This window comes from Acanthopagrus latus, chromosome 12 (assembly GCF_904848185.1).
Source record: "Acanthopagrus latus isolate v.2019 chromosome 12, fAcaLat1.1, whole genome shotgun sequence".
NCBI classification, from domain to species: Eukaryota; Metazoa; Chordata; class Actinopteri; order Spariformes; family Sparidae; genus Acanthopagrus; species Acanthopagrus latus.
Window position 1 is genome coordinate 4,741,450 of NC_051050.1, and position 14,736 is coordinate 4,756,185.

General features: G+C 41.7%; 1 protein-coding gene across 2 annotated transcripts in view; it reads right to left on the bottom strand.

Moving 5' to 3' along the window:
• Window positions 1-9,195, bottom strand: part of vldlr (very low density lipoprotein receptor) — a 55,895-nt gene extending 46,700 nt beyond the window's left edge. The window contains exon 1 of one of the 2 annotated variants that reach the window (XM_037117307.1): window positions 8,672-9,195. In XM_037117307.1, coding sequence (XP_036973202.1) covers window positions 8,672-8,744 — 73 coding nt within the window. In that variant the 5' untranslated portion in view covers window positions 8,745-9,195. The remainder of the gene's footprint in view (window positions 1-8,671) is intronic. The other variant, XM_037117308.1, reaches the window with a different exon arrangement.
• Window positions 9,196-14,736: the final 5,541 nt, after the last annotated feature.

A 14,736-nucleotide genomic window follows, 5' to 3' on the forward strand; every position in this document is an offset into this window, starting at 1 on the left:
AGAAAAAGGTGGTTATCAGAAAGATTATAGCAATCCTATCGGTAGGACAAATATGGATAACAAGTATGAAGCTGCCAGAGAGATCCGAGAACAGTAACAGGTGTTATCAAGGAATAAGCAGATAAATGAAAGTTAGGCCAATAGATGAGTATTGAGTTCTAATTCAAAGGCCTCAACAGTGACTGGGGTAAGCAGGTAATTCCATAGGAAAGGGGTGTGATAGGAAAAGGTCCTGCAGTCTGCAGACTTCTTTTTAATTCTGGGAAAAGACAGGAGCCCTGTATTATAAGAGCGGGGGAGATACAAAGAGGAGTTTGCACATTTACAATTCATCAGAAGCACCTTACAGTCTCATTTGACATGGATAGGGAGACAGGATGTAGACTTCTTTGGCTGTCTTGTTTCGGTAGAAGTGGTGTGACTGAATCCCAGAGACTAGAAAGGTGTGTGATTAATTACAATTTTTGACAGGTCTTGTGGATGTACATGCATAGGCAATCATTTTTGTTTTAAGTAATCTGCAACTTGGGCTGAAGTTGGAACAATGTGGGAGTCAATCACTTCAGACACTGGTGACACAGCTTTCCAACATAGAAGTGCGAGAAAATCTTGCTATCCAAACTTTTAAATCACACTGTAAAGTTGTGAAGCAAACAATTTCCACTGCATTCCACTGTGAAATCAGATTTGACTCACATTTCAAACCACCTGTGGTTGGATCCGATCAGCAAACAGAGATGGACAACATGGATTTTTTTCAGCAGATAAAGTTTGGTTGACGCTGAAACAGTTGCTGTTGACAGAAGTAAAACTCCAATAGAAAGGATTCATTTCGCCATCACAGGAAAAACTAGATTTCTAGACTACTCAAAAATAATCTTTGCAGTATAGTTTGCAGTCTGTCGTATTGGAGGGAATGACAACTCCAGGTCTTAAAATAATAGTCTGACCGTGACACTCTCTTCAGTCTGGACTGTGCCTCTGTCCGGGTGCATAAATGGAGCACAGAGCAGTAGTAGAAGCCAAGGAGAGGCTGCACATCCAGTTGGATAACTATGCCACTGAAAGGTCAACTTCTTTTAATAAAAAGGTTGTGTCTCTGTGTTCAAATTATCAGGGTGTTTGGCAGAATAAGATGTCTATCAAAAAAACATTTTCAGGCCAAAAGAAATTCTGATATTTATATTAGAAATATTATATTTATATATTTACTTATAAAGATGGAGAAGTCTCTTAAAAATGTAATCACAAACACCAAAATGAAGGAAAGTGTTTTAAATGGGTCAGCAGCTACCCCCCCAGTGGTCTAGTTCAGAACTGCCATTTCATTTTGTTGAAGGGCCAATCAATCAATTCATCAACCCATGTTTGCAAACAACTCTAAATCTGAATCACAGAGGTTCATGAAAGTAATTCCATTTGTGGCTACGCCCAGTACAGGACCACTCACTTCACAGTACAGGAGGAGGTAAATACACAGCCAACCGTGCCAACAGCCTGCAGACTTCCACTGAACCAAGACCACACCAACTGTGTGTCATGTTACAGAATAGAGTGTGTTGACCTTTCATCCATATTACCATTTCATTCACCTCAATCAAAGAATAATGTATCACAACATACCTACATACATTTTATCAAAGTAAATGGCATGCATCAACCCATCTAACAACCAGTGACATACACATATCAGTGCGAAAACGCACAACATTTCATCAAGCACCTTCACAGCCCAGGAAACCATCCTCAGGGAAGTTAGCCATGTTACCCTCTGATCAGTGAGATCCAGACAGCTGTTGGCTGGCATCAATAGCAGCCTATGCTGATTTTTATCACTATTTCTCTATTAGTTGAATGATTCTTTTAAATAAATGTCATAAATACCTGAGCAAAGGGTGGCATCTTCCAACTGCTTATTTTTTTCCTTCAAAATAGTGTAAGGTCCACAGAAATCTAGTTCAACTGGTGTCAGGAAAAAAAGCTGAAAATGGTTTTGCAGGCATAGTCATTATGATAAAAATGACCATTATGAGAACTATTAATTTTTTGATGGTCACAATTGATTAACACTCCTTTTGACAATGAATGATTTCTGAATCATCGTACACACTAGGGGTGGGACACAATATTGGCACACCAATATATCAAGATACTTCTGTAAGATAAGATATGATTATCGATACACTTGCGTCAAATGCCTTCATTTTTTATTAGAACATGCAGCACACTGGAATAATGGCACACGCTAACATGGACAAGTTCATGTCAGTGTGTTGTACTTCACTACGACTTTGTGCTTTTTGTGTTGTTTCATCTCAGTCGGAGATTCTATGAAATAACACCACAATGCAGTGAATAACAGAATATTTTGCATTCTTCGATTTGATGGATATCATGATGTATCATTAGATGACTGTCTTGTATTGGATCAATTATCACAGAGTTTAAACTTATCGTACCATATCATGAGTAAGTTAACATTCTACACAAAACACATATTTCAAATGGGTAACATATGTCGATGGAGCCGATGCAATAAGTGGGTTTGGAAGGAAATGTGACTACAATGAACCAAACAAACAATGAACAGAGCAGGCAGTTATTACCAAAGACAAGTATGTTGGGTCATACAGGGCTACACAGGGAATTACAGGCCGAACCAGCATTCACAAGTTTAAATATAGCCACAGAGTGCAGAGTATAATGGAATGTTTAGAAGACTTGCTTAGTTTCCTTAAAATCTGAGGGGGAAAAAAGCAGGAACAGTTCTACCAAGGTATAGTGTAACATCATTTTTGAACAGTACTTCTCAAGTCTGTTGTCCACACAGCACACTTCATTCTAGACCCCATGTTAACATTGGAACATATGCAAGGATTCTTGGCTTAATATATAGAGACAGGGGCATAAGCAACAGACCGTGGACATGTCACAGATTTACAGTGTTAGCAGCCATATTCTGCTGAGACTACCTAAAACACAGAGCCCTCCAATTACAAGATTTCCTGAATTTAAATTACATCAACGTGTTTCTTTAGAACAGCTGAGTGAGATAAATCTAACCATGACATTTCCTGGAAAAAGAGGAAATGCATAAATGAGTCATGGAATGGCATACCCCCCCCCCCCTTTTTTTTTTTTAGATGACTCCTCATTTTAGGAACACTTTTCACTGAAGCAACATACAGATTCTTAGTCTTTGTTGCAGTGGCCCAAGGTTTGAATCCAATCTGTGACATTTTGCTGCATGTCATCCTCCTACTCTCTCATCCCATTTTCTGTCACTCTCAAGCAGTTTTGTCAAAGCCATGAAAACCAAACACACATTTAAATAAAAGGCCAAATTCATTCATTAGAGAACAAACTTTGAGGAGGCTCAGAGGCACTGTGGCAATTCACTGAAATGTTATAAAATCCAAAAAATCACTGCCAAGCAAAAATGTTCATAAATTGTATCTAGGTACAGTTTTGCAAGCTTTTGACCAGAGTTTCCCCCTATTAATACAAGCTAGGCCTTGTCCAGCACTTTGTATGCTTGCACAGCAATCTAGAATTTCTTTCATTACTTACTCGTATATATAAAATTAGATTTCCCATGCTCTACATGTTAATCCCTACATTATTAAAACTAATGTTATACAGACTCCTACCATTTCATTAGTGTTATTTAATAGTGTTATATTTGTACTGCAAAAGTACAGAATCTACAATATATTAGAAAAGCCAGACATATGCAAACACTAGTCATCATGAGTTGTCACAACAGTTTATCTGACTCATCACATCAGTCTGACCTACTGCTCACAGCTGACGTACATTTAATGTTGAGGGAGAGAGACCCAGAGAGAAAGGGTGACAGAGAGAGAGAGAAAGAGAGAGAGAGAGAGTGTGTGTGTGTGTGTTTGTGTCTCTCTCATGTTGATAAAAAAAACAACTCGCCATGTGAACCAGAGAGATTTCATGTGGGTACAGCAGGGTTTTCAGACAAAAAAAAAAAACTCAAGTCAGCTTTTCTTACATTTTATTTTGCTGAGTTTGCAATCCATCAACGTCCACCAATGGTTGGTTTTGTAATTTACAAGAGCAGCTATAGCGTTGTGCTAGGTTTTGGTACCAATCCCAATACTTTGACAACTTTCACAAAACCTTTTTTCTCCATTTACCTTTTTCATTTAATAATTCTGAAATTTGATCATTTTTAATTTGTTCACACAAAATGGCAAAGTAGTTGTATATAGTTGCAATAGTTGTATACCAAGCAAACACTTTGCTCTATATGGGGCAGACTATAAAGCATATCAGGACTGGCCTCTTCTGTTATCTCTCATATCCAGCTGCCTCACAAGCTAATGTGGAAGCACAACAACTTGTGTTTTTCACACAATCTGAGTGCAGCTGTTCTTGCTGTTAAGGTGAGAGAAAAGTACAGATTCTCAAACATTAAGACATAAAACACTAAAAACTGATATTATAAAACACTATAGGAATAAACACCTATTGCAATGCACTGTTATACAGCCATTTGTGCGCTGTAGAGCTGTACATCATTGAATGAATTTTTCACACGTATCCCAGTAGCCATTGGATTCCATTTAATAGAAGAAAAAAAAATATTGAACAGACTCTTGAATGTCGATAATGCAGCACAATCCATTCAATTTTACATACATTCTGCACTAATTTCTGCCAAAATTACACTGCTGTTGGATAAAATGCAGACGAAATTTAAAAGTCTGTTCAACATTACCTAATAATGCTAATGTAACTTTGGCACTTTGAGCATATTGCTCCGCTAACCGCTTTCCTGGGGGACACCCTGTACTAAACTGAGGAGAAGCTAACAGATGCCTCCAACATTATAAACAGCATGGTTTTCAAATATGGCTTGTTGTGAAGTAAATGAGAGATGGAGGGGATGGGGTGCAGCATACACAGTCCTTGTAACCAAGAATGCAAGTAACAGAATTAATGTATATATTCCAGTGTTTTGTTTCTTTAAGGGTGAATTCTCTTGGTACACTGTACCCATGTCTGCAGAGAACCCCATTGACTTGCTGTCTTGAAATCTGCACACCCTGCACTTTGACCAATCAGCACAATAACAGACTTCAGTTGCAACCTGAAGTAGGCTTACAGGCCTGTATGAGAGTATTCTCCTTTTCCCTGCCGTGTCAGAAAATTTAGCTGACATTTAAAGTCTGAACACTCTAAATTGTACACTGCTGCTACCATTATTAGACAGAGGGAGCTTTCACCACTACATCTTGTCAAAGTTATGAAAACTATCACTGCAGCTACCCCTTCAAAACCCTTCTGTGCACATTTTCTGTCATTGCTTTGCATACATCATTGTAGTTCATGACGATGAAATTTGACACACAACTGAAGATTTTGGAGAGCCATGGGCAGCAACATATCTCCAGTGGCTGCAGGGTAATACTTGGAAAGACCTAAAAATATGAAATAAAAGTAATTTGATGAATTCAGTGTTGCATATGAGAAAGGTTTGTATAAATACTTAACAATGTTTGGGTCTGTTTATGCTCCTATTTTTATTGCCATTTGTGTAGTTTGTCAAAACAGCCACAAGATTTCCTTGAAAATGTGACAATATTTTTTGTTAGTTGGTCAAAATATTAGGATTTTCTTGTTATGTTATTGCTTTTGGGAACCTACATTGCTCATGATTCAAAATGCTCTTAACTTTGTCATGAAACCTCTTTTTTTCCCCCCCATCAGTGGCCCTGGTACAGCTTCTAAGTCGCTTTTATGTATGCAAATGTGTCAACTAAAAGATCTATTGTAACTTGAAGAGCCAATTGTCTTGATACAGCCATTAACCAAAAGGCAGGAACTTGAAATTACAGATTATATCACAGGATCATCATGATTCATTCAACTGCTACAACTCCCTGTGGGTTTGAAGCAGCAGACTCAACAGGCATGGAGCTGCAATGAACCATCTAGCGCACAAAATTGTAGATCATTGTGAGCTATATAAAACGCTGTCACACTGGAGGTCATGGTAATGCAATTTTCCCCAGTAACAGAAATGGTTGCAGTGTACTCCTCCTCCTCCCTCTGTCCACCACCCCGCCCACTTCAAGCACAAGGCGCACCCCCACAAAGCCCCCCCTCATATAGCTGAGGATCTAGGTCTAGCGCATGGTATCACAGTAACCGTGGAGGAAAAATACATCCATTTTAATCAGGCCAGCGTAGCTCGCTGCTGCTGCTACCCTTGTTGCCATCTAATTTGCGTGACGTCTTGTTCAAATAGGCTCACACAATCTCAATCTGTGTGCGCATTCATGTCTGTTTGGGTTTGGTTTGGAGCTGAGAATGAGAAGGAGGTGGTGGTGGTAGTGATCGGTGTATGCTATATGGCGTGTGTGCACATTACAAGCATTAGTTTTGATCTACTGTTTTCCCCAAAGGCCATTTTCCACAGTAGGTAGGAATTCAGACTGAAATCTGTGCTAGACACAAGCAGCCAAACACAGCTCAGTCTGCCTCTCTGAGCTGTTTTATAATTTAGCCCGCATGCAAACTAGCGCCGCTGAACTGATTAGTAACTGTATTAATAAAATCATTTTTAAGTTATGTAAATTGATTGATGTACCTAGGACCAGAAAGGAACCCCCACAACATCAGGCTAAATAGGCCTAAATAAGGGATATCATGACATATATCACAGTCACAGCTCAAAAATTAATACCAGCAACCAGAGAAATGCTGGTAAACTAAGCAAATGGCTGGTGGCGTTGCTGCAATCCCAAGTTAAAAACAAAAAAAACAAAAAAACGTGGTAATCTATTGAATGGCCAGTAGCCGTTTTAACATCAATAAGGTAAGGTAGGAAAAAAAGATTATGCACTTACATTTCATTTACTGAACAGCCCGTGAAATTAGTTATGTAATTAACACATAGCTTGTTGCAAGTCTTGTTTCCAACTAATAAAAATCGATAATATGAAATTGTTATACTTATTATTAGGTTTCCACTAGGTAGGTGTGACTACTCACTGGCCTCGTGTACCGATTACAAGTCACCTGTCAACAATACGAATACATGATTCTCAATGCGTTTTATTGTATCTCAATACGCCTCATCGATTTTCTATATTGCACATGGCTGTTTTTCATCAATCAATACCAGCAAAAACTCTGCACTCCATGTACTTTACTTACATCATCACATAACAAGTCTGGTCTATTCCTGCTTTTAAAGGTTGCATTATGGAAAAGTGATGTGATTTTCTGAATTCCAACTGTTCTACTTTTGTCATATATAGATTAAAATCTTTTGGAGAAATTAAGGTTATAAAAGTGCAAGGATGTGAACTAGCACAAAAAACAATTAGACAATCAGTTGTTTAATATCTTATACTTGGATCCACTGATTTTAATAAATGACTTAAAAAAGTATAAAACCACCCAAGCTTAAACACTAAACATCTGCTGGGTCCACCATTGGCTCTGAACCAAGAGACATTAAACAAGCAATGATATAAAAACAGAAGAAAATATGCACATTTTGAGAGAATTATTTTCAGTAAATGAATCCATTATCAAAACTGGCTGGTGGTTAAATCCGAGTCATTCAGCACTTATTTTATGGCTCTCTCCGTTTTGTTATCATTACCTTTAAAGCTATTCGTTTAAGATTGTTGGTCAGGCAAAATAAGAATGTGAAGAGGACACTCTGGGGAAAATTCTCTGGCATTTAATGGACCCAACAGCAATCGATAAAAGCAAAAGATCACGGAAATAAGTGCAAACTACTCTACAGGTAACACCAGTTGGTAATAGTAACCATTGCCACTCCGCTCGTAATTAGCCCGTCATTGGGATCACCTACGGTCGGTAATTGGCCCGGTCACCTCTCTCCCTTCATGCCCTCAGCTGCTGCTGCCCTGCAGGGACTGCGGTGCTGCTGACAACCCCCCCGTTGACAGTGTTATCGCTCTGCATCAATCCACTGTAACCCCCTTTTCTTCTCCCTGCCATCACTCTCCCCCTGTCGGCTTCCACTTCAGGAATAAATAAATAAATTACCAGCCTCGCTGGGGGTGGTGATGGCAGAGGAGAATCCCACAGTAGGAGTGAATGAGAAAATCGGGACATGAATAGACGTCAACACGGTGTAAGAAGCAGGGGTTGTATTTGGGAAAGGACTGTCGGTTTTCAGGGTGAAAATTAATTGGCCACGAATGAGCAGCGACACGCAAATGCTGTACAGCAGGCAACACAAACTACACGGGCCTCTCCATCCCCCCTTTTCTCTCTCATTTCAAAGAAACGGAGATACTGAGCTACAAACGCCCCCAGCTGAATCAATGACCAAATTAAAAAGACGAGCCCGCTTCTCGGATACATATAAAAAAAACACACAAAGCAGCGGCTGTCTCGTTTTCAGCCCCTAAAAGACGTTTTCTCTGGGGTTTCTCTTTTTATCCTCTTCAGTAGGAGCATAAGGTTGACTAGCCCAAGGTGTAGCCGAACACGGTCACTCCTTCAAGGAGCAGCCAAGACAGGTGCAGCGCTCGGTAATGTTAGCTAACCCTCGCCGCACACGGTGCGTGTTTCCCAGCGCCGTGACTCCCAGCGCGCACCGGAACACATAAGATACACATTACACACAAGACACGGACACGGACTCGACACTTACCGTGGACGTTAACGCAGTGCTGGAGACATATTAGTATCGGCAGCAGAAGGATCCCCGGTGTGGACGTGACCATCTCTCGCAGCGTACAGTGCGGTTGCTAGCCGAGCGCTCGCGGGCTGCCTCTGTGCCCCTGCCTGCGTGCGTGCGTTCCTTGCTGGCTCGCGCTGGCCTGCTTGCTCTTTGATTTTCGCCGGTTCACGCGCAACCACACATGCACACGGCAGATCCGCGCGCTCATACACACACACAGAGCAAAGCAGTAGAGAACAGATCGGCCGCTCCTGCCGACGCCACCGACCGGACCAGCACCAGCAGCACGCTCTGCAGAGAGGAGAACAGCAGTGAGAATGAACGGAGGTGGCCGCCGCGCCGACCACGCGCCTTTTAGATCTCGTCCTACAACCACGCGCCGCGGGGGCCGCTCGGGCTCCCGTCCCCTCCTCTCGAGCTGAAATCCATTCTCCCAAAACTGAAAGGTGACGGGCCGCCCCGGTGACCGGATCGTCGGTGGTGCTACGAGAGAGACCGTCACAGCTGAGCGGAGGAGGGTTTTTTCTTTCTTTTTTTTTTTTTTTCCTCCTTCAGTACGTCTTTAGCAGATTGTTAACCCTTCACTCTCCACATGAAATAATGACATAATAAAGCCAGATTTTATGTTCGTATAATATATCCATATTTTATGGGCAGGAGAGATGTCACAGGAAAAAAACAGCAATTATGTGCAACCTGGACTATTGTACTGGACAACAATTAATCAATGTTCAAAGCTGTCACTGATCAACTTTCTCTTAACTTATTTAATACTTGTCAATTATGATGTCCACCCAAACCATACAGGCCGTGATGAACCTGCATCGACCCATTTTCACTCCAATTTTTACCAAAAGAGTCCACAAACAAACAGGGAGTTGATCAGTGCTATAGTGTGTGGAACACTCCGACAGCAGCATAGTACTTGACACTAACTGCACACTACAGCTCCAGCTCGGGGCTGAAAGTAGAATTCTAGGCTTCCAGAATTTGAACTTTTTTTTATGACCTTGGTGTTAAAAAAGAGCCCACAATTTAAATCAGAAAAGTGTGTTGTTGTTTTTTTTGCTAAACAGTGGCCACTGTGAACCCAAGTGGTAATTACAGGATGAATGGCAAATTTAATTTCCATATATTACAAAGAGGTATGGAAGCCCAATTCTGCTGGCTAAAGAAAAAAAAAAAAAAAAAAAAACAACTATGAAAACCTAGCCTTGAGAAAAAATATGAGATTATAACTAACCATGGGAATATATATTTGTGTATTTTTTTAATCAAGATTACTTTGCTTTTTCTACTTTAACTGGCAGAAACAGGCTTCCATAAGATTCTCTGGACCCTGTTTGTCTGCAAAGGGAAAACAAGGCTTTATCCCTTTTATTAAGAGGTATTAATTTCTTTATCTGAACATGAAAAGTCACATCACTTGAAGCTCATTATTCAGTATATAGAAGATAAAATGTGCTGTGATTTTGGCAATGAAGGCACCTACCGCTTCAAGAGCGCCATATGTGAAGTTTTAGTCTAATTTCCAATCATTTTGTAAGAGCAGATGTCTCATGTTTCAAAGAGTGAATACCAAATCTCGAAACCAAACTCAGCTCTCACATTTTTCTTCCCACTGTCTGATGCTATTTCTCCCCATTTTGATCACCAGGCCTTCCAGAGAGCTGCGTGCTGCCAGGTTTCATAGGCTCCCAGAGTCCTTATCAGAGGATTGAACCTCATCCTCAGTGATGGCTGATGGCTGCTGATACACCCCAAGGCTCGTAATGTCCCAGATTTTTTATATTCGCTGAAACACACACACATACACACACACACACACACACACAAACCACTGTACAATTCAATATGAGGGAGTGTCTTTGTGTCCTTTTGACAGTCAGTATCTCTTTTCTTCCAGTCACCTCTGAACACACACATACATATACACACACACACACACACCGACTGAAGATCCAACGGTACAAAATCCATTCTCTTGTGAAATACTATTGTGGAAAATCATTATTTGCAGGCTCACAAGCGGGGATAATCAGCTCTTTAACCGGTGCAGCTTTAACAATCATTTTGTTTCTTTTTAAATTTTCTAAAAATTGCTCACAGTGTATTTGCGGGGGCGATGGGGCTGTTTATCAGTAAAACACAGTAAACCCTGAATCCAAGAAAATCTGGGACGCTGTGTTCAATGTTTACAAAAAGAGAATGACAATGATATATAGTTTGGGAACCATTAATAGTTTAATTAATAGTGTTTTTTGCACAAAGACAAGATAATTAATGTTACAATATGGATGAACTTAATACTTGTTTTTGCAAAAGAACACTAATTGGGATTTTGATGCTGCAGTCTGCCACTGTGCTACATCACTGTTTCTTTTAATAACTCAGAAAGCATTTGGGAATGGAATGTAACAAATAACTATTTGTTACATTTTTGAAAGCGAAACTCTCTCCCATTTGTCCTTGATGCACGACTTTGGTTGCACAGCAGTCTGAGGGTGTCCTTGTCATATTTCACACTTAGGAATGCACAACAAATGTTGAACGGGAAACAGGTGTGTATGAGCCAAAGCCGCTCTGTTGTGCCAAATGTGGCTTGGTATTGTCTTGCAGCAGTCAGCGGGGACGGCCTTGAAAAATAAGTCATCTGTATGGAAGCATACGTTGCTCCAAAGCCTCTATGTGACCCTCAGTATTAATGGAGCCTTTACCGTTATGCAAGTAAGCCACGTACCATCACGGAGGCTGGCTTATGGCTGCAGCAACCTGGTTGGTCCCTTTTTTTCTCATTAGCCCTGAGAACAGGACATCCATGATTACCAAAAACAATTTTATAAATGTGGACACATGTCAACAAAGTACACTTGTTCACTGTGCATCAGTTCATCTCAGAGAGGTTGGCTGCATTTCCTGATGTTGTTGATATGTGCCTTTCGCGTTGCATATAGTGTTATGATAACAGGTCTTTTTCACATTTGGGCCTCTGTCACCTGAACCCTGACCTTTTACCCTGCATGCCTGCCTGACAGTCTATCTATATCTATAAGTTACTGAACTATTTTTCATGGAGGCAGCTCTGTCTGTGGAACGCAGGGAGCTGTCTTCTGTAAGCCTTGGGTGAGGAGTTTGTCAACTGTGTGGTTCACAGCCTTCCTCAACACTTCTGCACCTCAGTCTGCTTCCCAGCTAGCTAGCTTCCAGCACGTTAGCACCCAGCCTGCTCGTTCCCAACATGCTGGCCTCCAGCATTCACTTTGGTCTGCTTGTATCCATCCAATCTGTTGCCTTGTTCCCAGTTGGTGTCCTGACCGACCCCAATTCCAGGCCCAAGTCGGCAGCCCAGCTGACTGCTGCCAATGGTTCCCCTGTAGCCAGTCAGGTCGACTCTTGTTCCAGGTTTCACATTTGGAGATCTGGCCCACTTGTGTTACTGGTCCCCAGTCTGCGGTCCAGGCAACACATGTTGCTGGTCCGTAGTTGGCACGGTGTTCCACAGTTCCTGTGTGTCAGCGGTCCTCAGTTCCTGTGCTGTATCATTATTCAGTGGCAGCCTCCTGTTTCCATGACTCCACAGACTTCCCTGCTGGCCTCCAGTTATCCAGCCCTGTTGCCAGCCCCTGGCTCAGATCACCCATCAGCCTCTAGTCCCGCATTCTTGCCCGTGGTCCTAACCTGATGTCACCGGCCTCCAGAGTGGTCCAGCCAACAACACTGACCATCAAGAGTGACACCCTACGTTCAGTCATCCTCATGCCCATTCTCCATCTGCTCCGCCCTACTTGGAATCTTTCTGCCCTGCAACCAGGAAGCAGGGCTCAAGGATGCTGTAGCATGACTAAACCAGTGGAGCTGCACTAGAGGAAGTCCTGGAGGCTGTTGATGTAGCCTGGACCACTCAGCTTTCAAACCTCTCTCTTCTCTTCTCTTCTCTTTGCTTTGCTTCGCTTCTCTTTTTAGCCCAGGTGTCTGAAACCTAAACATATTCATGAACCTGTGTGTAACAGAGGTGCTGCAAAATCTATTACACACAGGTTCATGAGTATGTTTAGGTCTCAGAGACCTGGGTATAAAAGAGAAAAAAAGAGAAAAAAAATCTGTAAAATCGAAAATCTGTAATCAAACATGGCAGACGGATGTCACCGCGTAGTGTCGACCAGCACGAGCCCAAGGTGAACATTTACACTGCCAGATGGCCCCAGTCACACCACATTCCCCACGTGCATGTCAGTGTAGTGGCAGAGTTCCAGGTACAGTGTCATATGGGAACAATGGAGAAGGAGTTGGTGTTCCATTAGACTCGCCCGCGGTTGACTCCCCCTACAGCCCACAGCTCACAGCGATAGTCTGACTGTGCTATGTAGGTACCATGGCAATTCTGTCTTGGATTAGATCAAGATTTAAGGCCTTCCGTGTATGCAATTACTTTGATTTATTTGATTTTGCTCTTTCACCCAGTGGCTCACAGCTGAACAGCAGAGATAACTGTTAAATAAGTGTCCTGCAGTGCAATGAAACTGCAGCTTTGCGGTTGGTTACAGAGGCAACCAACAAGACAAAACTGCTGAGAAACAAACAACTCAGCTACAGACGGTTCATAAAACAAGGCCCCAGGTAAGTTTTTTCATTTTGATCTCATCATCAAAAAAAAAAAGGAAGAAAAATCCAGCAGAGAAGCGACATTAAAGAGCAGAGAACTGCACACAGCCTATAGATATCAACACTTCCTCAGACCAAACAGCTTTATTCTCATCCCGCCAAGAAGCTGCGGGGATCCTCACCGCTGGCTGAGAGCAGATATTTAATCATGCCCAGATCTGGGCCAGGTTTCTGAAGATGTTTGTAGCCAAAAGGGGGGGTTGTCTTTATCTCTCTGTGAAGGAGAGCTGCTTGTCCACTCTCTTTAGGATTTTTTTTCTCCCTTGGAGAAATCAGCAGAGAAGGAAGAGGACATTCTGCTGTGGCTTCATGTCACACCAGAATTATCCATCCAGTCCAAAAATGTGCAAAAGGATTACCATGATTGGTACCGCACGAGACAAATAGATACAAGTGATGAAATTGAGAAAGAAGAAGTCTGTTTTCCATGTGGACCAAACCAGATGGAAGGTGACGGTGGTTCAGCCTTCCACACCGATGGGTCTCATTTACAAAAAGGACAGCGATAGTGGATTGAGACAGACACTAAATGAAAATGTCAGACAAACATACAAATCTGTGAAGATATCATTGAGGATTAATTAGTGGATGGATGGGTCATTACACCTTTTAATGATCATTTTGGAAAAAAAAAAATTCTGCGATCTCATTGGACCGCGAGTGCTGTTCAGCACCACAGACAGCGACAGTCTGAGCTGCTGCTCTGGTCTGAGAACACAGTATCTACTTCTCAGGTTGTCTGGGACACAAACACACTGACATCGGTTATACACTGAGACATTCTACTTCACATAGTTCAGATGTCCTCTTTTGCAGTGTAATTCTAAACTTGTAACATTCTCAAGAATGTGCAATGAAAACTCTTCTTGCCCCATACAGCACTGTGCTTAAATATATCAGATATTTGGGACAAAACTTTATACGTGAGAGGAGGGAACATATACACACAGTATATCAACAAAAGATCAGAATAATGTGCAAATGTCAGCTAAGGTACAAATACTGAACATATATATATATGAAATGGATGCAGAAAGGTGGAGGTAAGCTGTCAGCAAGTCTGTCAGGAAGCCTGGCAGCGCCCTTGCTCAGGATTCTGATAGCCTGAGGGAAGAAGCTCCAGTTTAGCCTCTCTGTTCTGACACCTGTGGATGAGTTAGCACTTCACTGACTGCAACAGTTCAAAGAGGGCATGCAACAGTTTGGATGGTGCTGGTCCGGTTGTGCCCCTTAGTACATTTGGTTAACCACACCACTCTCTGCAGGCCCCTGCAGACCTGCTGGGTACTGCTGCCATAACATGGTTACAGTTCAAGGTGTCCTGTCAGTACACATCCTTTTCACAGTGGATGTTTATATAGAAATTATTCTTT